At 43.4% G+C, this 26797-nt stretch overlaps 2 protein-coding genes across 3 annotated transcripts; both read left to right on the forward strand.

The window, feature by feature from the left end:
• The first annotated feature begins 232 nt into the window (after nt 1–232).
• On the forward strand, nt 233–7018 carry LOC109894513 (delta-like protein 4). Of its 2 annotated transcripts, none has more exons than XM_020488057.2 (11): nt 233–712; nt 883–1146; nt 1449–1506; nt 2193–2459; nt 3112–3172; nt 3309–3439; nt 3650–3819; nt 4142–4358; nt 4570–5320; nt 5448–5556; nt 5712–7018. In XM_020488057.2, exons 1-11 carry the CDS (start codon nt 659–661, stop codon nt 5715–5717), a joined length of 2088 nt encoding a protein of 695 aa, XP_020343646.1. In that variant the 5' UTR covers nt 233–658; the 3' UTR covers nt 5718–7018. The 2 variants fall into 2 exon arrangements, with proteins under 2 accessions (XP_020343646.1, XP_020343647.1); XM_020488058.2 differs by having other exon boundaries at nt 2196–2459.
• Nucleotides 7019–17973: 10955 nt separating this feature from the next.
• On the forward strand, nt 17974–19478 carry LOC109893947 (glutathione-specific gamma-glutamylcyclotransferase 1-like). The gene is made up of 2 exons (XM_031828528.1): nt 17974–17979; nt 18082–19478. The coding sequence occupies exons 1-2, from the start codon at nt 17974–17976 to the stop codon at nt 18445–18447; spliced, it is 372 nt and encodes a 123-aa protein (XP_031684388.1). The 3' UTR covers nt 18448–19478.
• The last annotated feature ends 7319 nt before the right edge of the window (nt 19479–26797 follow it).

Below are 26797 nucleotides of genomic sequence, written 5' to 3' on the forward strand. Positions count from 1 at the left end.
TGCTGTAAGGCTACACGTGCTGAAAACCCCTTTCAGTGAACCAAAAACATATCAACAGATGCCGAATTGTTGATAGTCAGAAGTCTGTCTCCTGCGAGAGACAACGGCAGGATTATTAAAATTGGACATGAGGGTTGGTTGCAACAGGCGTGGATGGAAAGGGGCGGTGTTTATTGATTGACAGTATTCATAATGACACGCACGTATATAACGTGAACCGAGACGTGAAACACCCTTCATTAAGAAACAGAGTGCTCTGTGACTGATGTCCTGCCATATTTTCATAACAATATTGGCGCCACCAGAAGCTTTCTGTATAAGCAAAGCGCAAGAGTTGCATCGACACAACGCCAAGAGAAAACACATTTTCAGCAGGATCAAGATGGAAGGTCAACGTAAAGACAGAAGGATGAATAAACTGTGGATATTGACGTTACTGTTATGCGTTTGACCTGCATCTCACTGTCTGGATAACAAGGTTTCTCAACTTCTGCGCGTTTTGGATTGCGGAGCTCGGTCTCGCCCAAAAAGGTTCTGAAGAAGGATTTATTTATTTCTCATTTGCAAACTTCATATTTCATAATCACTGCTTGGAATAAGAGCCCTCTGTGGAGAACAGGTTATTTTTCAAAGGATACGAACCGATCTGTGGAAAAGAATGGCAACTTGGTTTACCTTTATCATCGCAATTATTATAACGATTTTTAAGCAGGTAATTTTATAGTTAAACTATTATTGGAATCGTTCATGCCTAGATGTTGACACAGCAACAGTGTAATAATGCACAATGTAATAGCATATAATACGCCTATAATAATGCGCAATGTAAATTATTGCAATGGAATATTGTTCTATATTTATTCAATGATTCTCTTCCTTTAGGTTCTGGGATCTGGTGTATTCGAGCTTGATCTTCATCAGTTTCAGAATAATAGAGGTTTGCTGGCAAACGGCGTAGCTTGTAGTCCAGCGTGTAGGACTTTTTTCCGAGTTTGCTTGAAGAACTACCAGACCGTAGTGTCACCAGGTGACTGCTACTTCGGCAGTGTCGTTACACCTGTACTAGGCACCAACTCGTTCAGCGTCATGGAGGACGGCACGTTCACTAAACCTATTCGCCTGCCACTCACCCACTTCGCATGGCCGGTAAGACACTATGCATTGCCTAAAATATCACATTGAAGTGGTTGAGAATATATATGCCTATTAATATATGGAATAACGGTGTTTGCAATAAGATGGGTGGTGAAGAGCTAAGCATAAATCAAACAAATGCACTAACCTATATAGACGTGCATGAGGATTTATGATAACATGTTAGTATGTCATTAGCCTAGTCCACATATCATTCAATGGATGTTATCCAAAGAAGAAAAAAATAACGAAAAAAGATGTGCAACTGAAAAAATGAAACTCATGGTAGGCTAATGTTTTTTCTCCACTCCCAGGGCTCGTTTTCTCTAATCATTGAAGCATGGTTTTCTCCTTCAGCGGATCTACCTGAAGGTGAGTGGCGCGCTACATACATGACCACCGCTAGAGGGATACATGACACTGTTAAAGATGCATGACAAATACTCCCTATGCTCTAGATTTAAATCATTACGCAGTATAATTAAATGCAATTTATGCAGTATAAATAAATGCAATTTATGCAGTATTAATAAATGCAATGTACACAGAAATGTTGCAGTTATAATGAAACTTGGAAATATGAATGTGTTGATGTCCATGTGTCATGATGAATTACGTGCAACAGAGCACTTCTTTCATGCTCTGTGTCCAACACAATCGCACTTCCTCTGGTTTATTTTAAGCGTGGGAAAGTGTTCAAGTCTTTAGTGAGAATATCTAAACCTTGCCAAAAGCCTCTGACTGCTTTTCCTGTATTTTACACCTTTTGCTGTTCCGCCCTTTGGAAGGGGAATAATGGGTTGAAAATGTTTTGCTGACATAAAGGAAGATGACATTTCATTCGCAGTCCAACGACCCAATTGAAAAATAGGGCACAGGCCTTGATACATGCCTATCATAAACTGAAAACTTGCATGACACATTTATTTTCTATATATCATATTGAGAGAAATAATTCAAGACAATGTGCACTGTTTGTTTGGACTTTTTTAAAGCATGCCATCATACAGTAGTAGCCTACTTGATATCTTGACGCATGTTTTTGTTCTCTATCCCAGCAGATACAAACAACCCTGCTTTATTGATTAGTTATTTTGCCATTCAAAGAAAGTTGGAAGTAGGAGATGAGTGGTCGCAGGATGTGCAAAGTGTGAGGCAGACGGAGTTAAGGTACTCATACCGGTTCATCTGCCATGCAAATTACTACGGGGACAGTTGTTCGAAAATATGCGCTCCAAGAGACGACCGTTTTGGCCACTACACCTGCAACCCTGACGGGCAAATATCATGTCTACCGGGCTGGAAGGGACAATACTGCGAAGAACGTAAGCAATCAGAATAAAATGTTCAGGGTTTCTTAAGAAGACCTTTCACAAAATGTAGTAGGATGTTATTTCTCAAAGTATTTGCATAATAGGGCCCATAGTGTCGAGATGCCGCTGCTCTAGAAAGGCTTAGATTTGCAGTTTGGAGTGACAAGGATGAGCGAAAATAGTGCGGCGCGCTCCCTCCCAACCCAACCCAGCCCCTTCACCCCTAGATTTCTCACAACTTTGGGACCATGTGGGTAGAATAATCCCGGGTAGCGTTCTGGTAAAGCAGCACGCGCCGGGTTAATCGCGGCATTATTATCAGCCACGCGCCACTAAATTGCGGGCTCTATTGTTGAGCGGTAGGGCAGCAGCTGCAAACAGGGTTCAACAGCCTACCAACAACAATGGGGCAGCTGTCCGCTTTTGAGACCAAGCATCTGCTCAGGCCTAACCAGCCGTTAAACACTAGTCTTGTAACCATGCAAATTCAATGTCACAACACAGAAACAGCAAATGAAGGTTTCATTAGAAATAGACAGGTAACCGTTTTGATACTACACCAGTGGGAAGGGGATTCCTAATCCGAGTCTGAAGCTTTATGATGTATTGTTGAATGAGTTTACAAAAAAATAAAGTTCCTCTTTTGTCTCACGTTTATATGCAGCAATTTGCCTTGAAGGGTGCAGCAAAATAAATGGAAATTGCTCAAGGCCAGGACAGTGTGTGTAAGTATACAATAGTTCATCGTGTGTGTGTGTGTGTGTTTACATACATACTTGCCTGCCTGCCTGCCTGCATGTGTATTTGCCTGCATGTGTGTTAGTACACAGTGCTAAAGGTGTGATGTTTTGTTTGTGACAGATGCAGAGAGGGCTGGCAGGGCACCTTCTGTAATGAGTGTAAAAGGCATCCATCCTGCAAACATGGCACTTGTCAGCAGCCCTGGCAGTGCACCTGCAAAGAGGGCTGGGGAGGCCTCCTCTGTGACCAAGGTCAGTGTCTCCGGCTCCGCTGGGTCCTGCTGTGAAACAATACAGAAGTACTGCTGTTCAATAGCCCATAGGGGGAAACCACAAGACGTGCTATATGACAGTATAAATATGACATGTTCCTATAATATTGCAAGAGTCATCAGGCATCCTGATTATGATAGGGAGACTAGGGCCAGGGAGTAACTGTTTTTCAAACACATTCATCCACAGATCTGAACTATTGCACCCATCACAAGCCGTGTCGTAATGGGGCCACTTGTATGAACACGGGCCAGGGGAGCTACACCTGTACCTGCCAGCCGGGCTTCACAGGGGATAAGTGTGACAGCGAGGTCAGGGAGTGCGACAGCCAGCCCTGTCGGAACGGAGGCCAGTGCTTGGTAAGCCCGGAAAGCCTATCCGTTTCCCACAACACACAGCACACACAGGCTTTCCTGTTTTTGTTTTTCCTGTATCTATCCACATCTCTAGGCCGGTATAGAAGAATGCAACAGACAGACCTTTAGCCAGTTCACATACTCTCTCCTGTAAATGAATGTAATTCAAACTGGGGCACAGGGGGCATGAGAATTATGAGATAATAATGTGGAGTCGCAAGGGCATCGAAATGAGAGGCACAGCAAGAAACCTACACCGAATTTTGCTGGGATTGTTTCCTGTGACAGTGGGCTGTGATAACCTCTGTCTATCTGTGGCCAACAGGACCTTGAGAACGGCTATAGGTGTGCATGTCCACAGGGGTTCGAGGGGACGCACTGCGAGCACAGAATGCTGACTTGTGCCGATTCACCCTGCTTCCACGGGAAGTGCAGAGAAAGGGACAATGGGCGGAGCTACATGTGCGAGTGCCCAGGGGGCTTCACTGGACTCAACTGTGAAAAGAAAGTGGACAAATGCACCTCCTTGCCCTGTACAAATGGTATGTGATAGTTTCCACTCTCTCCACATCTCAACAACAACAATTAGAAGGAATTTGTTAATTGACTTTCAGTTCTTTTCAACACTGTCAGTACAGAGCACTTACGCAAACAAATCAATTTGGAATGTTCTCTCTAGAGACATCTGCATTAGAGCTAACCTCAATTGAATATGATGTGCACTGTTTGATAATGCTGGGCTGTTCTGTTCAGGTGGACGTTGTGTTATCCACGGCACCACACGTTGGTGCAGCTGCCGCTCAGGCTTCACCGGCCCACGCTGCGAGATCAACATCAACGAGTGTTCCATGAACCCCTGCGCCAACGGAGCCAGCTGCATGGACCGCATCAACGACTACACCTGTATCTGCCCCCTGGGCTACACCGGCCGCAACTGTGACAAGCCCACTGACAGCTGTGCCTCCAAACCCTGCCTGAACGGTGGGACCTGCACCAACGGGGCCAAAGGCCAGCCTGCTGACTGCACCTGCTCAGCCCACTTCAGCGGCACCCAGTGCCAGTACTACGATGTGCCTTTACTCATCCCCCCCAGCCCCAGCCCCAGCCCTGTCAGAGAGACCCAAGACAGGCTCAACTGGGCAGCCATCTGTCTGGGTGTGGGCCTGGTGGTGCTCCTGGTGCTGATCTTCATGGTGGCCATGGTCCTGCGCCACATCCAGCAGCAGAGGAAGAGGGAGCAGGACTCAGAGACCATGAACAACCTTTCACATTTCCAGAAGGAGAACCTCATTTCTGACCTGCAGCTGAAGAACACCAACAAAAAGGTGGAGCTGGACCTGGAGGTGGATTGTCTCAGGGAGAAGTCCCAAAACCACAAACACATCAACTACCACTTGGACAACAAAACCTTCAAGGAGTACAAGGATGAGCCGTCGCAAGAGGATAAAGACGAGAACTGTAAAAAGACGATTGAGGAGAAAATGCAGTTGAGTAGAAAGTACAGGTAAGTTCAAATGCTGCCTGCAGATGACAACCTGGATAGATTTGACCTACTTCCTATTCTCCAGGGTTTGATAAATGACAGTGGTTTGGTGTTTAAAAGTGTTGACATGTTTTCTTTTCATTTACAGCGAAAGGCCAGAGTGTAGGATAGCAACGATATGTTCTCCAAGAGATTCCATATACCAGTCTGTGTTTGTGATAGCAGAGGAGAAAAATGAATGCGTCATAGCAACTGAGGTAAAGATGATTTTTTCACATTTCCTCTGAACATGTTCCTGCAACTCTTGACAGCATGTTAACAGTTATCAATTCAGCAATGCAAAAATATATCACGGTTTCCATTATATTGCTCTTATGATTAAACTAGTTAACTTTTTGTCTTCTACTACCAGGTATAATACATGGAGGGTATCAGACATTCTGAAGAATGGATATCTTCTGGACTGTTTACAGTGTAGAAACAGACAGGGATTTATTTAACTGTGAATTGCTGCTCTTGAAAACTTGATAACTGGACCGAGCCGGTGTGCTCTATGAATGCAATAGGACTCAAACTACAGAACTTTGTTAGAATGTAAGGACTGAACAGACTGTGAGAAATAATACACAACTTGGACATTTGGATGTTTCACCGTCAGGGTGTACTGACAGATTCAGCCCCTTGACAGGACTTTTGGATGTTTCACCGTCAGGGTGTACTGACAGATTCAGCCCCTTGACAGGACTTTTGGATGTTTCACCGTCAGGGTGTACTGACAGATTCAGCCCCTTGACAGGACTTTTGGATGTTTCACCGTCAGGGTGTACTGACAGATTCAGCCCCTTGACAGGACTTTTGGATGTTTCACCGTCAGGGTGTACTGACAGATTCAGCCCCTTGACAGGACTTGTCCGACCATATCCATGGAAAACAGGCCTATGTGTTTATGCCACCTTGCCCATCAGCAGGACGAGAGGGCTCTGTCTGGAGATACTCCACCTTATTTTGATAATCAGCAATCAGCAACCAACCAATCAACTTACTGCCAACAAGACTGTGGAAGAAGCCAGCTACTTCCATTTACCCTGGTGATGTGCTACAGTATGCAAAAAAGGAGACTTTGTTTATAAACTTTCAAGGAGAGAAAAAAAATACTAGAAACGGTTCATTTTTTGAGAATATTTGAGACCCAGGCCTATGTCAATTCTGTAAATTATTATTATTATTATTATTTACATAAAAAATGTTAATAAAGAATGTATGCATCCCGAATCACAGAGCCTTAAGTATGGGTTATAGAGCTTGATACCCTGCTTCTTCTTGGATCCATTGCACAACAAAAACTGAAGGGAAAATACTTTTAAGAGAAAACAACTGATGCAATAAATGACGTAGTGCCAGGGGGATTCAAGAAGAAGCATTTTTACTTCTTATTATGCAACATTGCCCAGAAATTAAAACAAAGAAAAACAAAAGTGACTATCATACCAAGGACGCCTATAATTAGAATTGACATTACTGAACCAATAATGTTTTTTTAAAGATTAGTATTTCACTAGTTATTTAAATATTATGAAGCAATGGTCTTTCTATTATGTTTTATACGATTATTTTGTATATAATGTATATTTATAAATTTAGAAGTCGGTGTACAACGGTTTTCAATTTGATGCCCAAAAAGTTGAATTTATTTTCATGTTTAATGTTGTTGTGATTGTTGTTTTTTAAACAATGAAAACATATCTGGTACACTGTTTGTTGGTTTCATGTTGAGTAGAAGTGGTCAACTATAGAACTTTCAATTTGCCTAGATATTGGAATGATTAAGAACCTTCCGTTGAAGTCCATCCCCTGTTGTGGAAATGGCTTCTTGTCTAGATGATGTATGACCTTGTAGCAGTTCTAGTAATCACATGCATACGGTGGTGACTGGTGAGTCAATGTGATGTGAAATCAATGTGCACGCAATCATTTAGTGGACAGTATTGTATTTGACAGCAATGTGAGAAATATGGACAAAAGTTATATATAAATTTTTTTAAATAAAAATGTTGAAGTACAGTACACAAAATGGTCAATATTTGTGTTTGTTTTTCAAAAAGAACATCAATCTCATCCTTATGCCCCTTGTTGTCAAGCATTCAAGTTGTTTTAAACTGGCGTAACTCCATTTGAGTCAATGAGCAGTCATTTTGACTCATTTGCTCTTAACAGTCTAATAAATACATTTAATATATGGTATCGAAGAAAAAAATATGTGGGTTGTGTTTATGACTCAATAGCATGTTCATTTGCTTATGTTACTGTAGGCTATCCGTTGCTGCATGTGATTCTGTCGGAGAATTTGAAAAAGTACATTTTCTGGGAAAAAAATGACAAAACTGTTTGTGATATCGAAATTCTTACAACATACATGTGTTAAATAGACTTATTTAGGAAAAGTCCAGGATGGAGGGGACATTACTTAAACAATTGTAGAGGTAATAGAATTTTAAATTCATATTGAGTCAAAATTACTCACTCTGCTTTTCTGGTGTTAAAATGTCAAGCTGTTTCCTTGGATGTCCTCCCCATAAGTTAAAATATTGAGACGAGGAGGGAACACAATCTGGAAAAGAGGCTACTTAACAAAACCAGGCAGATGCTTTGGGGTGTGACCCTACACCACTGGGAAAATCAGTGCCTCCTCTCTAACTGAGCGTGAATGCAGCAAATAGGGCCCCAAGAGTCCAGTGCCAAGTTACCGGCAGCCTTGAAGGGGTGCTAAAGCCAACACAACACCCCAGCCAGTCCAGATCTCCCAACAAAGACAACGATCACATGCTTAACGCCTGATCATCCATCTCTGCTATTATATTGATTAGTTTGATTCATTATTTTCTCTTAACAACCCTAACACCCACACTTTTGTCTTTTTCACATATTATATTTTCTTTCCTATTTTATAACCCTTTCAGACATCTACCATAAAGCCACATATTTTCATTGTGTTATAATCAAAGCATCCTGTTTTTGGCCAATTGACAACATTTCCTGCATCCCGTCAGATTAAAATGCACAGGACACTGGCCAACAACTTCTCTCACATCTGTTACAAAAAGACTGCATGTTGATAAAAATGTATTCTCCCATTCCTATTTCCCACGGTTGCAAACGTCATTATCAATTGCTCTATGTTCTTCACAAGGATAAGATGTTTGATTATAAAGGCATTTATTCATCACAAAAATCCTCAAAGTCCTATAAAAAACAAACATAGTAAATGACTGATAGAAAGAGAGTACCTAAACGTACTTCAGGCCAGCTTGAACAAAAGAGAATCAAGTGCTCGACTGAGGAGACCCCAACTAGTGACTTTCCAGGAATATAAAGAAAATAGTAAATGACTGCTTTACAACACTCAAACAATGAGAATTAAATCTAAATTAAACCTAAAACAGTTTTCAAAATAGAGTGTATTGACAATAATTTGCATGTTAACATTGAGGAAAGGGCATCTGATCTCAGGAAATACAGTAACTTCAGACAGTTTCCTTTCTTTTTGTAATGTTCTTAATTAACACATGGGGGCAGTAAACCATACATGGAAGTTACTTGCAACATTTCCTTCAATACTTAAAATGAGAATTGGATAACTAGAGACACGGGGAGTATTCTATATTTTAAGATTTTGTGATGATATCAAATAAGCTATTGTATATGGAACACCATTATCAGACTGTTGTTCATGCCACGGTAGGACCAAAACATCATTGTCCTAGCCTGAGGTCAAAGAGGGCTGAAGGTAAATCGTCTACTTAAGCGTCATTCATTGATCAGGTATGATACAAGCTTATATAGGGTGCTAGAGAGACACCTAAGAAGAGAACAGATGTTAAAAGGGCTTTACAATACTTGGATCTTATTCTGCAAGCTAATGCTTCTATTTATAGCTAATCTCATTAGCTGCTTCTGTGGTATCACACTATGTGACACTCAAGGATATAATGGGAGCTCCGTTTTCACACATGGTTAAAAAGAGACTGCAGACTTGCTACTTGCCTTACTTTCCTGACAGTGGAGAGCAATGAAGCAAACAGTGATATACATACAGTACTTCAAAGTACTTCAAAGAGAGTAAACATGTATTTTTCAAACACTACTATCACACCAACGTCCATTGTAGAATTGCAAGATCTCAAGCAAAGCATTTTTACAGGATATACTCAAATCAACTCACAAGTTTGGACATTGGACAGCCAGTGTCACTGTCAATCTATGTATAACCAGGGAACATAATGTAAGAGCTTTCAACATCCTGTGAATGGGGGAAAAATAGCTTGCCGTTTCTGTTTTATGTAAACTATCCTCTGAAATACAATGAAAGGATGGAATAATGAATGAATGAAGTAATTCATGAATTGTTGAATTACTTTATATCTCTGTGTCTTTTATGTGACTCCACATGATACCATTTTCAGTAAATCAAACGACTACAAGATTGCAAATACAGTAGGCTACATTGTACATTACTTCCAGTGACACCACAAGTAAAGATTAAACTACACACTTAATAAATCCCCTCTCTTATCAAAACAGTTGTGATGCTCAAAATCAATTCAGACAGTAGAGGAGAGTTGGGTAAGTTGAGCCATTTTCTTCCCATTCAGCATTACTCCGTCAAATAGAAATAGTATTATTGTCTGACAAAGCTATCCACATATATTTCCCTGGTAATAATCAGAATTAATTTAAACATTTCAATTTTGAAAACATAGCTTGCCCCAAAAAAGTGGTCTCTCGGTACAAAATACCTCAGTTTGCACAACTTACCCCATACCTGGGGTAAATTGTGCCAAGAGACCACTTTTTTAGTCTTTTAATAATTTTAACCGAAAGGTTGCTGGATCGAATCCCCGAGCTGACATGGTAAAAATCTGCCGTTCTGCCCCTGAACAATGCAGTTAACCCACTGTTCTCTGGTAGGCCGTCAATGTAAATAATAATTTGATCTGAACTGCCTTGCCTAGTTAAATAAAGGTTAAATAAAATAAAACATTTCTAAACATTTTAGAAACAAGTATCATGAAACCTCTAACACAATACAATAATTTGACTTCGTGCAAATATTTTGGGGACCCAATTTGCTAACCTCTTTTTCCATGCCATGTGGTTTCTTCCTTCACAGACTCCATGAAATGATGACCTCGTCCTAAATATTTGGTCAAATTATTAATTTTGTTTATGGTTTCCTAGAAACAGTGATGGCTCAATTTACGTATTTGGCTCAATTTTCCCCACTCTCCCCTACAGATCACTCATATAATCCCATGTTATTGTTTGTCAGTGTCTGTTCGTCAGATATGTTGTTATAGCAACATTGTAACGTTCGAAAACAGGATTTCAGAGAATGTTTTGTGCTCGATAAGTTTCTAATTGGTCGGCTTGTACTTTTAGTACGACCTCTTCTATGATATCATTGGTCAGCAACGTCTTGGTCTGACATCCCGCCACAACACATACACGTGTCTGTCTGTACACCAATATACTGTTGTAGTAGTACTGCACATTGGTTGATAGACACACCAAACTGATTGTACAGATATACGTTGCGGTGAGAGATACTAGGTCTATGCATCAGCTCTTTTACATTTATCAACATCTTTGGGTAGGCTATGATAGGGTTATTACGCAAAACCATGGTCGCCGAAATGCATTTATAGCGAGTAGTTCAGCGGTCTCATGCTTCGGAATGCATCTACAAAGGAGAGTGAGCTCCACCGGTAACATCGTATAACAGCTCCCACTGGCCACAGACCTCAATTAAACGTCTATTCCACTTTGGTTCAACGTGGAAACAACTTTGATTCAACCAGTGTGTGCCCAGCGGGCTATTTCTTGACAGAAGAAAATAGGCAATACTTTACATCTTCTCTTACATATTACCTGAACACGACCAACTAACCATAATGAAGCTACTGGACATTACTGTATCAGAAAAACCCAGCCTGTGGATATTCGGATATGGCTCATTAGTCTGGAAACCAGACTTCAAATACAAGAGAAACTACGTCGGCTATATCAAAGGATTTAGTAGACGCTTCTGGCATGGGGACAATTTTCATCGAGGAGACAAAGACATGGTAAGTCTTTACCTTCAGAAATGCAATCAGTGTATTTGCTGCTGCTGTAGACAGACATAATATTATCTCAGATCAAACTGTTGAGCTTCAGAAGGTGGGAAGTCAAATGAAAAGTCTAATAAAAAATGTCTGATTTGTGTTGCAATCATATTGGTTATGGAAATGTCAACTTACATAAAGGTCTGGCATGGCCAAAAATACCTAACCTGATAGGCTCACATGTAGTAGGCTAGCATAAGTAGAAATTAATTGGTAAAACAATGCTGACTGTGCATTGATCCTCATGTGCTCTATTAATCTCTGTCCTTATATCTATGGTCCTTATCCTCCACAGCCAGGTAGAGTGGTGACTTTAGTGGAAGATCATGATGTAAGTGGCTTTGTTTAAAAATAACCCAGAACACACCTACAGCTCACATTTGTTTTGATCCTGTCTACCATGAATAAGTACTGTACTTTGTGTTGTAAAATACATTGACACTGGCAGTGGCGGGAGGGAGGGTCATAACATATTGAACCTTAATCGTGCAAGGTGTAACGCTCGAAGAGTGATGGGTGTGGAGTCAGGCGCAGAGAGCAGAGAACTTGGGAAAAAACGCTTTAATGTCCAACAGAAAAACGTATAACGGGTGACGCCGAACACAGGCGTAATACACTCTACCCAAGTATAAACTGGTACCCCACCGGACAGCGAAAAAACCCAACAATAATCAGGAACACCTCTTGACATAACAGTAACAAGCCCCCACAAACACAGGCAGGCTAACCAAACTTAAATAACCCCAACCCAAAAACCCCAACAAGGAACAGGTGAAACCAATTAGACAACGAAAAGGGGATCAGTGGCAGCTAGTAGACCGGCGACGACGACCGCCAAGCACCACACGAGCGCAAAGGGGAACCACCTTCGGTGATACCTCTTTCCCAACTGTATTTAATTTGTATTTATTTATTTTGCTCCTTTGCACCCCATTATTTTTTATTTCTACTTTGCACATTCTTCCATTGCAAAACTACCATTCCAGTATTTTACTTGCTATATTGTATTTACTTTGCCATCGTGGCCTTTTTTGCCTTTACCTCCCTTCTCACCTCATTTGCTCACATTGTATATAGACTTGTTTATACTGCATTATTGACTGTATGTTTGTTTTTACTCCATGTGTAACTCTGTGTCGTTTTATCTGTCGAACTGCTATGCTTTATCTTGGCCAGGTCGCAATTGTAAATGAGAACCTGTTCTCAACTTGCCTACCTGGTTAAATAAAGGTAAAATAAATAAAAAATAAATAAAAATATTCGTGACAGTACTCCCCCCCCCCCCCCCCCGACGTGTGGCTCCCGCAGCGCGCCGACACCGGCCTCGAGGACCACCCAGAGGGCGAGGCGCAGGGCGATCCGGATGGAGGCGATGGAACTCCCTCAGCATAGATGGATCCAATATGTCCCCCACCGGGACTCAGCACCTCTGAGACTCTGCACGCACTCCTCCACTGCAGGACCCTCGGTCTGGCTCTGGTGCCATGGTGCCAGGACCGGCTGGTACCCCAACACGCACTGAAACGGTGACATGTTGGTAGAGGAGTGGCATAGTGAGTTCTGGGCCATTTCAGCCCAGGGGACGTATCTCGCCCACTCCCACAGCCGGTCCTGGCAATACGACCGCAGAAACGTACCTACCTCCTGGTTCACTCTCTCCACCTGCCCAGTACTCTCCGGGTGATACCCCGAGGTCAGGCTGACCGAGACCCCCAGACGTTTCATAAACGCCTTCCACACTCGGGATGTGAACTGGGGACCCTGATCAGAAACGATGTCCTCGGGCACCCCGTAGTGCCGGAAGACGTGGGTGAACAGAGCCTCCGCAGTCTGTAGGGCCGTAGGGAGACCGGGCAACGGGATAAGATGGCAGGACTTAGAGAACCGATCCACAACGACCAGGATCGTCGTGTATCCCTGAGACGGTGGAAGATCAGTGATATATGGGACCATTGCCGTTGTGGAATGGGGAGGGGTTGTAACTTCCCTCGTGGCAAGTGCCTAGGAGCCTTGCTCTGGGCGCACACCGAACAGGAGGAGACATAGAATCGCACATCCTTAACTAAGGTGGGCCACCAGTACTTCCCCCTAAGACCCTGCACTGTCCTCGAAATTCCTGGGTGACCCGACGAGGGTAGACTATGAGCCCACCGAATCAATTGATCACGAACAGCAAGCAGCACGTACCTACGACCCTCCGGGCACTGTGGAGGCGCAGGTTCCTCCCTTAGCGCCCACTCGATGTCCTCGTCCACCTCCCATACTACCGGTGCCACCAGCCTAGCCACTGGAATGATGGGAGTAGGATCGATGGACCGGTCCTCGGTGTCGTAGAGACGGGACAGCGTGTCGGCCTTAGTGTTGAGGGAACCTGGTCTATTCGAGATCGTGAATCTAAATCTGGTGAAATACATGGCCCACCTTGCCTGACGAGGATTCAGTCTCCTAGCTGCTCGGACATACTCCAGGTTACGGTGGTCAGTCCAGATGAGGAAAGGGTGCTTAGCCCCCTCGAGCCAGTGTCTCCACACCTTCAGGGCCTTAAACACAGCCAACAACTCCCTGTCCCTCACATCATAGTTTTGCTCCGGCCCGAGCTTCTTCGAAAAAAAGGCACAGGGGCGGAGCTTCGGTGGCGTACCCGAGCGCTGTGAGAGCACGGCTCCAACCCCAGCCTCGGATGCGTCCACCTCCACTATGAACGCCAAAGAGGGGTCCGGATGCGCCAACACTGGCACGTCGGTGAACAGCGCCTTCAAATGACGAAAAGCTCCGTCCGCCTCTGCCGACCACTGCAAACGCACAGGTCCCCCTTCAGCAGTGAGGTAATGGGAGCCGCCACCTGACCAAAACCCCGGATAAACCTCCGGTAGTAATTGGCAAACCGTAAGAACCGCTGCACCACCTTTACCGTGGTCGGAGTCAGCCAATTACGCACGGCCTTGACGCGGTCACACTCCATCACCACCCCCGAGGTGGAAATGCGATAACCCAGGAAGGAAACGGCTTGTTTAGAAAACTCACATTTCTCCACCTTCACGTACAGGTCATGCTCCAGCAGTCGCCCAAGAACCTCAGAGACACATGCGCGGCGCATGTGGCGGAGTAGATCAAGATGTCATCAATATACACCACCACACCCTGTCTGTGCAGGTCCCTGAGAATCTCGTCGACGAAGGATTGAAAGACGGCTGGAGCATTCGTTAACCCGTACGGCATGACGAGGTACTCATAATGGCCAGATGTGGTACTAAACTCCACTCATCTCCCTCCCGTATACGCACCAGATTATACGCGCTCCTGAGGTCCAGTTTCGTGAAGAACCGCGCCCTGTGAAATGATTCCACCGCCGTAGCGATGAGAGGTAGTGATGGAATTGAGACCTCGATAATCAATGCACGGACGCCAACCACCCTCCTTTTTCTTCACAAAAAATAAACTCTAGGAGACGTGTGACATGGAGGGCCGAATGTACCCCTGTCCCAGAGCTTCCTTGACATATGTCTCCATAGCCAACGTCTCCTCCTGGGACAAAGCATACACGTGACTCCTGGGCAGTACAGCGTTTACCTGGAGGTTTATCACGCAATCCCCCTGTCGATGGGGTGGTAATTGGGTTGCCTTCTTTTTACTGAAGGCATAGCCAAATCGGCATACTCAGCGGGAATGCGCACGGTGGAAACCTGGTCTGGACTCACCACCGTCGTCGCACCGATGAAAACTCCTACACACCTGCCTGAACACTCATCAGACCACCCCTGGAGAGCTCCCTGTCTCCACGAAATCCTAGGATTGTGAATAGCCAGCCAGGGATCCCCAGCACCACCGGAAACGCAGGTGAATCGATAAGGAACAGACTAATCCGCTCATTATGATCCCCCGTGTAATCATCTCCAGAGAGTTCCATCTCCAGGAACCGTGGCCTCCCTGTCCAGCCCTGACCCTAACGGTTGACTATCTAAGGAGTGCACGGGGAAGGGGGGGTCTACCTGTACTAACGTAATCCTCAACCTCTGGGTGAGACCGCGATCTATAAAGTTCCCAGCTGCGCCTGAATCGATTAGCGCCTTTTTATTTTTATTTTTTATTTTACTAGGCAAGTCAGTTAAGAACAAATAGTTATTTTCAATGACGGCCTAGGAACAGTGGGTTAACTGCCTGTTCAGGGGCAGAATGACAGATTTGTACCTTGTCAGCTCGGGGATTCGAACTTGCAACCTTTCGGTTACTAGTCCAATGCTCTAACCACTAGGCTAGAGCGGGCCTTATGCTGGAGAGAAGGAGAAAACTTAAGGAAACAAATGAATAAAAACATGTGACCAACAGGAAGCTCTGGGTGAGTGTGGTGCTGACTCACCTGGCGTGCCCGAGAAGTGTTCTGCCTGCCCTCTCGACTCCCAGATGGACTCCTCCAGCTCCGACCGGAAGTGTGCCCTCTCCGGCCACAGCTTGTGCGGAAGGAGCCTCCTCCTCCTGTCTCCCTAGATGCAGCCCCCCCTAGCTCCATAGGTATGGGAGCAGGAGGGCCAGGAGGTGGAACAGACAGGACCCTTTCTATGAGCTCGTCCAGGGTGAGCGTAGTGTCCCGACAAGCCAGCTCCCTGCGGACGTCCTCTCTCAGGCTACACCTGTAATGGTCTATCAGGGCCCTGTCGTTCCACCCCACTCCAGAGCCAAGGTCCGGAACTCCAGCGCAAAGTCCTGTGCGCTCCTTGTCCCTTGCCTGAGATGGAACAATCTCTCACCCGCCGCTCGGCCCTCCGGAGGGTGATCGAACACGGCCCGAAAACGGCAGTGTGAACTCCGGGTAGTGGCCCCTCGCCGAGTCAGGCCCATTCCAGACGGCATAGGCCCACTCCAGGGATCTACCTGTCAAGCAAGAGACGAGGACACTCACGCTCTCCTCGTCCGAGGGAGCCGGCCGAACGGTGGCCAGGTAAAGCTCGAGTTGGAGCAGGAATCCCTGGCACCCCGCCGCCGCTCCATCGTACTCCCTCGGAGGTGCCATACGCAGGACGCTGGTACCGGATATCGCTGGAGGAGATGGTAGCGTTGCAGGTGGGAGGGTTGGAGGGGAAGTAGGGAGACCACTCCTCTCCCAGCGGTCCATCCTCTCCATCATCTGATCCATCGCTGATCCGATGCGATGGAGGATGGACGTGTGATGAAGGACACACTCCTCCATCGTGGGGAGAGGGGTAGTCGCTGCTCCTGCTGACTCCATACTTTTGGTGCGGGCTTCTGTAATGCTCGAAGAGTGATGGGTGTGGAGTCAGGCGCAGAGAGCAGAGGATTCGGGAAAAAACGTACAACGGGTGACGCCGAACACAGGCGTAATACACTCTACCCAAGTACAAACTGGTACCTCACCGGACAGCGAAAAAATAAATAAATAATCAGGAACACCTCTTGACATAACAGTGACAAGCCCGCACAAACACAGGCGGGCTAACCAAACTTAAATAACCCCAACCCCAAAAAAACAACAAGGAACAGGTGAAACCAATTAGACAAAACCTATTGAAAAGGGAAAAAAGGGATCGGTGGCAGCTAGTAGACCGGCGACGACGACCGCCGAGCGCCACCCGAACGGGAAGGGGAGCCACCTTCGGTGATATTCGTGACACAAGGTGTATTTTTTGGGCCAACACATTAAATGTTTGAGCTTAGGTTTTGTACATTTCTCTGATCAAATAAATCATACATCAATTTCAAAACACCTGTTACAGTTTTTGGATTCAAGGTCAGGATTTGATATAAGGATTTTAGCATTCATCTGTAAATTCACTTGAAAGTGGCACCCAGAGTGCAAATTATACTGTGACATTAGAGGGGTCTCTATTTTTTATGGACTTTATGGTAAAGACATGTAATTGAACTTTGACCTTTTAATGTGTCATGTACACAACCAGCCATTATGTTTTTATCTGATTGTCAAACAAATCACTTCAAAAAGTAGATTAAAGGAGAAGCTCACTATTTTACAACTTGATGTTAGATGTTCCCTCACCCTGAAAGTAGTCTATGGGCCATGGAGAAACTGTAGTCCATGGTTCAGTTTTCTTTTATTAATAGCCATTATAAACTTCAGCTAACTTTAGCCACCACACGCTAACAATCAATGGAAGTGATGGGGGCATGTGACCATGTTTTGTTTTTAATGGCCACCTTAAGTACCATCAAACCAAATAGGGAGTTGATTTGAATTGATTTCAGGTGATTTGGACACAATTTTTTTTAAACATGCCTCCAGCACTTCCATTGATTGTTAGCTTGTGTTTGCTAAAGTTAGTTGAAGTTTGTAAGTGGCTGTTTAAAGAAAACGGATCAATGGATTACAGTTTCTCTTGGCCCATAGACTATTTTCAGAGTGAGGAACCATCTAACATCAAGTTGTAAAATAGTGAACAGTTCATACTCTTTTTGGCCATACAGCATCAGATACACGGGCTACACGTGCTAAGACAGAGGGTTGCTGTTTCGCTGGCTCGTATACTTTCTCAGGTGATATTGATGTCTGTAGGTGCGTGTCTTAGTCAAAATTATCAATATATTCTATATATTCAATCTGATTACCTACTTCTCCTTCCCCAGTCTAACATCCATCTCTTCTTACGGCAGGCTTGCACCTGGGGGGTAGCCTACGAGGTCACCGACTCCCAAATGGAGGAGTCTCTGCAGTATCTGAATCTGAGAGAGGCTGTGCTGGGGGGCTACGCCACCAAGATGGTGGAGTTCACTCCCAGAGAGAAGTGCCAAGGGTCTCTGCTTGCCCTGGTCTACATCGCCACCTCTGACAACCCCATATATCTTGGGCCTGCCACTCCCACAGAGATAGCTGCTCAGATTGCCATCTGCAGAGGCAACACGGGCCACAACATAGAGTACCTCCTTCGCCTGGCTGAGTTCATGAGGCTGTACTGTCCTGAGGTCGAGGATGATCATCTCTTCTCCATAGAGGCAGCCGCCCTGGCTCTGCTCATCTGAACTACCAGGGCCAGGGATACTCACATCAGACCAACGATACGACCACTCAATGCTACGACATGCGCAACCCTACTTGTTAATATGATCAATGTGAAGACAATGACAATATGAAGAGAGTGCGAGTCACTATAACTCATAAAAAGGGTCAACATGTCATGATCACTGTTTTTGTTGTCCATTGTCTGTGAACGCCCATGACATTGAAATGTTTTAAGTTAATGGGCAATGAGATTACAAGTACGGTGCTGTATGTTTCTCTACAAGGTGTGTAAAGGGAAATCTGAAATTCTTATATTTCCTGCAATCTTGTGCAAAAATGGTGACAGAATTCACCTTAACATTTACCAGTAACTTGGTTAATAAGGACTATGTTTGTACACAAATCTGCTTTCTAGTATAGCCATGAACAGCATTTATTGTATACTTTGATTACATATCAAAGAATAACTTAATCATACAGTAGTCTTGCATTGCGTACAAGACTCCTAGGGTCTATGTCTATGAAGACATATAGAGGCTGGCTGACAGAAGAATCTACTCATATAAAACAGAAAATTTAACCTTTACCTCAGTGGCATACCACAGTTTCACCTTAACATTACACCATGCAGTCTGAGATTATTAAAGCTATATAACAACATCCTACCTTTTCCCAGCAACAAGAGATATGTCTTATGTAGAGAAATTGGGAGCCTATCTAAATTAAGGAAGCTAGTGATTTGAACAACTATGAAGAGACTCTATCTTTCAATTGTCTGATGCAGAATCAGACTCCTTATCCATTAGGCCACGCAGTCTATGATTATTAAATCTACATAACAATGTCCTAACTTTTCCAGGCAACAAGAGACATGTCTTATTTAGGGAAATCGGGAACCTGTCTAAATAAGTAAAGCTAGTGAAATTGAACGACCATGAAGGAACTCGAAACCTCAATCTTCTGATTCGAAGTCCGACATCTTATCCATTAGGCCACTCAGTCTAATTCTACACAGTGCCTTTGGAAAGTATTCAGACCTCTTGACTTTTTCCACATTTTGTTCCGGTACAGCGTTATTCTAGAGTTGATTAAATCGTTTTTTCCCCTCATCAACCTACACACAATACCCCATAACGACAAAGCAAAAAATGGTTTCTAGAAATGGTTGCAAATTTATTAAACATACAAAATTGAAATATTTAATTTATTGGGTATGATGCTACAAGCTTGGCCCACTTGTATTTGAGGAGTTTCTCCCAATCTTCTTTGCAGATCCTCTCAAGCTCTGTCAGGTTGGATGGAGAGCGTTGCTCCACAGCTATTTTCGATTGGGTTCAAGTCTGGGCTCTGGCTGGGCCACTCAAGGACATTTAGAGACTTGTCCCGAAGCCATTCCTGTGTTGTCTTGGCTGTGTGCTTAGGGTCGTTGTCCTGTTGAAGGTGAACCTTCGCCCCAGTCTGAGGTCCTGAGCGCTCTGGAGCAGGTTTTTATCAAGGATCTCTCTGTACTTTGCGCCGTTCATCTTTGCCTCAATCCTGACTCGTCTCCTGCTGCTGAAAAACATCTCTACAGCATGATGCTGCCACCACCATGCTTCACCATAGGGACGGTGCCAGGTTTCCTCCAGACGTGAAGCTTGGCATTCAAGCCAAAGTTCAATCTTGGTTTCATCAGACCAGAGAATCTTGTTTTGGCAAACTCCAAGCGGGCTGTCTTGTGCCTTTAACTGAGGAGTGGCTTCCATCTGGCCAATCTAACATAAAGGCCTGATTGGTGGAGAGCTTCAGATATGGTTGTCCTTCTGGAAGGTTCCCCATCTCCACAGAGGAACACTAGAGCTCTGTCAGAGTGACCATCGGGTTCTTGGTCACCTCCCTGACCAAGGCCCTTCTCTACCGATTGCTCAACATGGCCGGGCGGCCAGCTCTAGGAAGAGTCTTGATGGTTCCAAACTTCTTCCATTTAAGAATGATGGAGGCCACTGTGTTCTTGGGGACCTTCAATGCTGCAGACATTTTTTGGTACTCTTCCCCAGATCTCTACGGACAATTCCTTCAACCTCATGGCTTGGGTTTTGCTCTGACATGCACTGTGTCTTTCCAAATCATGCCAATCAATTACATTTACCACAGGTTGACTCCAATCAAGTGAATGGAAACAGGATGCACCTGAGCTCAATTTTGAGTCTCATAGCAAAGGTTCTGAATACTTATGAAAATATGTTTATGTTTATTTTTTACTTTTAATACATTTGCAAAATGTCTTAAAACCGGTTGTCACTTTGTCATTATGGTGTATCGTGTGTAGATTGATAGGGGAAAAAATGTACTTAATCCATTTTAGAATAAGACTGTAACGTAACAAATTGTGGAAAAAGTCTAGGGGTTTGAATACTTTCCAAATGCACTGTAACTTCCTACAATAATAAATAAAAAATCCATGGGGCAAAGAGAAAAAGTAGCAGTATTATAGCTAATCTCATGATATTCTACACATTTTGCAATGAGGCTGAGAGAATTTAGCATTTTTAAAGCTAATTTCTAGCAATTCTGCACATATTGCCATGGGACAGAGAAAAAGTAGCAGGTTTACAGCTAATTTCCTGTCATTCTAAACATTTTTGCCATGCCTTATGACGTGTTCATATGCTATCTGGAGGGGGAGGGGACCTCTAGGGGGCCCCCCCTCCAAAAATAAATATATACACTCAGTGGCCAGTTTATTAGGTACATCACCCCATTCTCCTACAGACAGTTAGTCACGTGGCCTTGGCTTGCTATATAAAACAGGCAGAGAGGCATTGAGGCATTCTGTTACTGTTCGATTGAACGTTAGAATGGGCAAAATGTGTGACCTAAGCAACTTTGAGCGTGATCATCGGTGCCAGGCGCGTTGGTTCTAGTATCTCAGAAACGGCCCACCTCCTGGGTTTTTCACACACGACAGTGTCTAGGGTTTATAGGGAATGGTGCAACAAACAAAAAATCCAGTCAGTGGCAGTCCTGTGAGTGAAAAAATCTCATTGATGAGAGGTCGAAGGAGAATAGCAAGAATCGTGCAAGCTAAGAGGCGGGCCACAAACAGCCAAATAACGGAGCAATACAAAAGTGGTGTGCAGAATGGCATCTCGGAATAAACAACTTGTCGGTCCTTGTCACGGATGGAATATTGCAGCAGAAGACAACCACACCAGGCTCCACTCCTATCAGCTAAAACAAAAATAAGTGTCTCCAGTGGGAACGCGATCACCAGAACTGGACAATTGAGGAGTGGAAAAACATTGCCTGGTCCAACGAATCCCGGTTCCTGTTGCATCATACTCATGGCAGAGTCAGGATTTGGCATAAGCAGCATGAGTCCATGGCCCCATCTTTGCCTGGTGTCAATGGTACATGATGGTGGCGGTAGTGTAATGGCGTGGGGAATGTTTTCCTGGGACATGTTAGGTCCCTTGATACGAATTGAGAAATGTTTCCATGACCCGAAGACTTCAGGCTGTTTTGGAGGCAAAGGGGGATCTGACCCGGTGCTAGATGGGTGTACATAATAAACTGGCCATATATACAGTGGCTTGTGAAAGTGTTCACCCCCTTGCATTTTTCTTATTTTGTTGCCTTACAACCTGGAATTAAAATAGATTTTTTGGGTGTTTGTATCACTTGATTTACACAACATGCCGACCACTTTGAAGATGCAAAATATTTTTTATTGTGTAACAAATAAGACAAAAAACAGAAAACTTGGGCGTGCATAACTATTCACCCCCCAAAGTCAATACTTTGTAGAGCCACCTTTGTAGCAATTACAGCTGCAAGTATCTTGGGGTATGTCTCTATAAGCTGGGCACATCTAGCCACTGGCACTGGGATTCTTGCCCATTCTTCAAGGCAAAACTGCTCCAGCTCCTTCAAGTTGGATGGGTTCCTCTGGTGTACAGCAATCTTTAAGTCATACTGCAGATTCTCAATTGGATTGAGGTCTAGGCTAAGACTAGGCCATTCCAAGACATTTAAATGTTTCCCCTTAAACCACTCGAGTGTTGCTTTACCAGTATGCTTAGGGTCATTGTCCTGCTGGAAGGTGAACCTCCATCCCAGTCTCAAATCTCTTGAAGACTGAAACAGGTTTCCCTCAAGAATTTCCCTGTATTTAGCGCAATCCATCGTTCCTTCAGTTCTGACCAGTTTCCCAGTCCCTGCCGATGAAAAACATACCCACAGCATGATGCTAACACCACCATGCCTCACTGTGGGGATGTAGTTCTCTGTGTGATGAGAGGTGTTGGGTTTGTTCCTTGATGGCCAAAAAAGACAGGAATGTCAGTGATCTGCCATGGCCAGCGAAGAGCCCGGATCTCAATCCCATTGAGCATGTCTGGGACCTGTTGGATAGGAGGGCCATTCCCCCCAGAAATGTCCGGGAACTTGCAGGTGGAAGAGTGGGGTAACATCTCACAGCAAGAACTGGCAAATATGGTGCAGTCCATGAGAAGGAGATGAACTGCAGTACTTAATGCAGCTGGTGGCCACACCAGATACTGACTGTTACTTTTGATTTTGACCCCCCCCTTTGTTCAGGGACACATTATTCCATTTCTGTTAGTCACATGTCTGTCAAATGTGTTCAGTTTATTTCTCAGTTGTTGAATCTGGTTATGTTCATACAATTATTTACACATTTTCAGTTGGCTGTAAATAAACGCAGTTGACAGTGAGAGGACGTTTATTTTTTGGCTGAGTTTATATATATATATATACAGTTGAAGTCAGAAGTTTACATACACTTAGGTTAGAGTCATTAAAACTAGTTTTTTAACCACTCCACAAATTTCTTGTTAACAAACTATAGTTTTGGCAAGTCGGTTAGGACATCTACTACGTGTATGACAGTCATTTTTCCAACAATTGTTTACAGACAGATTATTTCACTTATAATTCACTGTATCACAATTCCAGTGGGTAAGAAGTTTACATACACTAGGTTGACTGTGCCTTTAAACAGTTGGAAATGTCCAGAAAATTATGTTATGGCTTTAGAAGCTTCTGATAGGCTAATTGACATCATTTGAGTCAATTGGAGGTGTACCTGTAGATGTATTTCAAGGCCTACCTTCAAACTCAGTGCCTCTTTGCTTGACATCATGGGAAAATCAAAAGAAATCAGCCAAGATCTCATCCTTGGGAGCAATTTCCAAATGCCTGAAGGTACCACGTTCATCTGTACAAACAATAGTACGCAAGTATAAACACCATGGGACCCCGCAGCTGTCATACAGGAAGGAGACACGTTCCGTCTCCTAGTGATGAACGTATTTTGGTGCGAAAAGTGCAAATCAATCCCAGAACAACAGCAAAGGACCTTGTGAAGATGCTGGAGGAAACAGGTACAAACGTATCTATATCACCAGTAAAACGAGTGCTATATCAACATAACCTGAAAGGCCACTCAGCAAGGAAGAAGCCACTGCTCCAAAACCGCCTTAAAAAAGCCAGGGGAGCTGGGGGGGCTTTGCTGCAGGAGAGACTGGTGCACTTCACAAAATAGATGGCATCATGAGGCAGAACAATTATGTGGATATATTGAAGCAACTTTCAAGAAATCAGTCAGGAAGTTAAAGCTTGGTCGCAAATGGGTCTTCCAAATGGACAAAATTGCAAGTTCCAAACATTCCTCCAAAGTTGTGGCAATATGGCTTAAGGACAACAAAGTCAAGGTATTGGAGTGGCCATCACAAAGCCCTGACCTCAATCCTATAGAGAATTTGTGGGCAGAACTGAAAAAGGGTGTGCGAGCAAGGAGGCCTACAATCCTGACTCAGTTACACCAGCTCTGTCAGGAGGAATGGGCCAAAATTCACCCAACTTATTGTGGGAAGCTTGTGGAAGGCTACCCAAACTGTTTGACCCAAGTTAAACAACTTAAAGGCAATGCTACCAAATACCCATTGAGTGTATGTACACTTCTGACCCACTGGGAATGTGATGAAAGAAATAAAAGCTTAAATAAATCATTCTCGCTGCTATTTATTCTGACATTTCACATTCTTAAAATATAGTGGTGATCCTGGCTGACCTAAGAAAGGGAATTTTTACTAGGATTAAATATCAGGAATTGTGAAAAACTGAGTTTAAATGTATTTGGCTAAGGTTTATGTAAACTTCTGACTTCAACTGTATATATATATATATATATATATATATATATATATATATATATATATATATATATATATATTTATATACAGTACCAGTCTAGAGTTTGGACACACCTACTCATTCATGGCCTTTTCTTTACATTTACTATTTTCTACATTGTAGAATAATAGTAAAGACATCAAAACTATTAAATAACACATATGGAATCATATAGTAACCCAGAAAGTGTAAAAAAAAATCGAAATATATATATTTAAGATTATTTGGTAAAGTTCATATTATGGCACGAACATCTCAGATAAACGACAGTCCATCATTACTTTAAGACATGAAGGTCAGTCAATTCGGAACATTTCAAGAACTTTGAAAGTTTCTTCAAGTGCATTCGGGAAAACCATCAAGCGCTATGAAACTGGCTCTCATGAGGACCGCCACAGGAAATGAAGACCCAGAGTTGTCTCTGCTGCAGAGGACAAGTTGATTAGAGTTACCAGCCTCAGAAATTGCAGCCCAAATAAATGCTTCACAGTGTTCAAGTGACAGACACATCTCAACATCAACTGTTCAGAGGAGACTGAGTGAATCAGGCCTTCATGGTCAAATTTCTATAAACTATTAATGGACACCAATAACAAACACGAGCAATGGACATTAGACCGGTGGAAATCTGTCCTTTGGTCCAATTGAGTCCAAATTTGTTGATTTTTGGTTCCAACCGTCATGTCTTTGTGAGACGCAGAGTAGGTGAACGGAAGATCTCTGCATGTGTAGTTCCCATTGTGAAGCATGATGGAGGAGGTGTGATGATGTGGGGGTGCTTTGCTGGTGACATTGTCAGTGATTTATCTAGAATTCAAGGCACACATTACCAGCATGGCTACCACGGCATTCTGCCATGATATGCCATCCCATCTGGTTTGCGCTTAGTGGGACTATCATCTGTTTTTCAACAGGACAATGACCCAAAACCCGTGGGTGCTGCGGAGGTGTATGTAACGACAGTGCTTTTTACCGGTTTCTGGTCAGACTTTAAAAACTGGTCTTGTCGTAGAACATGCATACCTCAGGTTGAGTCCTTGCTTGAGTCATGCAAATACTTATCCAGTGATGAAATAAGATTATTGCATTGCTCAATGTACTGTATATATTGTAGCTATTTCTATTATTATATGAAGTCTATTTGCCCTTTTTGTAAAGGAACATGGATTTGTATGCTTTGTTCTTCTAATTAACTGAAGTAAATAACATTGAACTTGAGATCTTGCCAAGACCCCTGGTTCTTTCCAATACACAGTGGTGTAAAGCACTTAAGTATAAAGTATATAGTAGTATTATAGCAGTACTATAAAGTACTACTTAAGTTTTTTGGGGGTGGTATCTGTACTTTACTTTACTATTTATATTTTTGACAACTTTTATTTCACTACATTCCTAAAGAAAATAATGTACTTTTTTCTCCATACATTTTGTCTGACACCCAGTTATATTTTGAATGCTTAGCAGGACAGGAAAATTGTCAAATTCACGCACTTATCAAGAGAACATCCCTGGTCATCCCTATTGCCTCTGATCTGGCAGACTCACTAAACACAAATGCTTTGTTTGTCAATTATATCTGAGTGTTGGTGTGCGCCCCTGGCTATCCATTACTTACTTTTTGAGCATTTTAAGCTCATTTCCTGCATGCCTTCTCCATTTAGAACAAAGAGTAAGCAAAATTGCCCACAGTCATCAAGCTAGGTAAGATATCATTATTAAATATGTTTAAGTGATTAATAAGAAGGTAATTCACTAATAAATATTGTGTTTCACCTTTAACCAATAGTTTAACAAATGAACAACTCTTGAAAAAAAGAGACATCCTCTATATCAAATTTCAGCCAGTATGACCAGCCAGCCCGAGCTGCCTGCACGCCCGACCCCCACCAGTCTAGTCAAAAACTAAACACTCTCCCAACACAATTTCCTTCCCAGTTCACACATTACATTTTTTTGGGTTCCCAAGGGAAAGGTATGGAAACAAAAAACAAAACAAAAAACCCCACATACACCTCAAAAATACATTAACACACAGAAACAGCGAATCCTCAATATAATTAATCTCATAGGACTAATAGAACTGTAGAGCTCTTTTTACTTGCACACAATATAGCTGAGTCGCCCAGTCCTGTCCCTAGGGGTCCACCACCCTGCAGCGCCCCAACACACCTCACT

The sequence above is a fragment of the Oncorhynchus kisutch genome, linkage group LG7 (assembly GCF_002021735.2).
Source record: "Oncorhynchus kisutch isolate 150728-3 linkage group LG7, Okis_V2, whole genome shotgun sequence".
Lineage (NCBI taxonomy): Eukaryota > Metazoa > Chordata > Actinopteri > Salmoniformes > Salmonidae > Oncorhynchus > Oncorhynchus kisutch.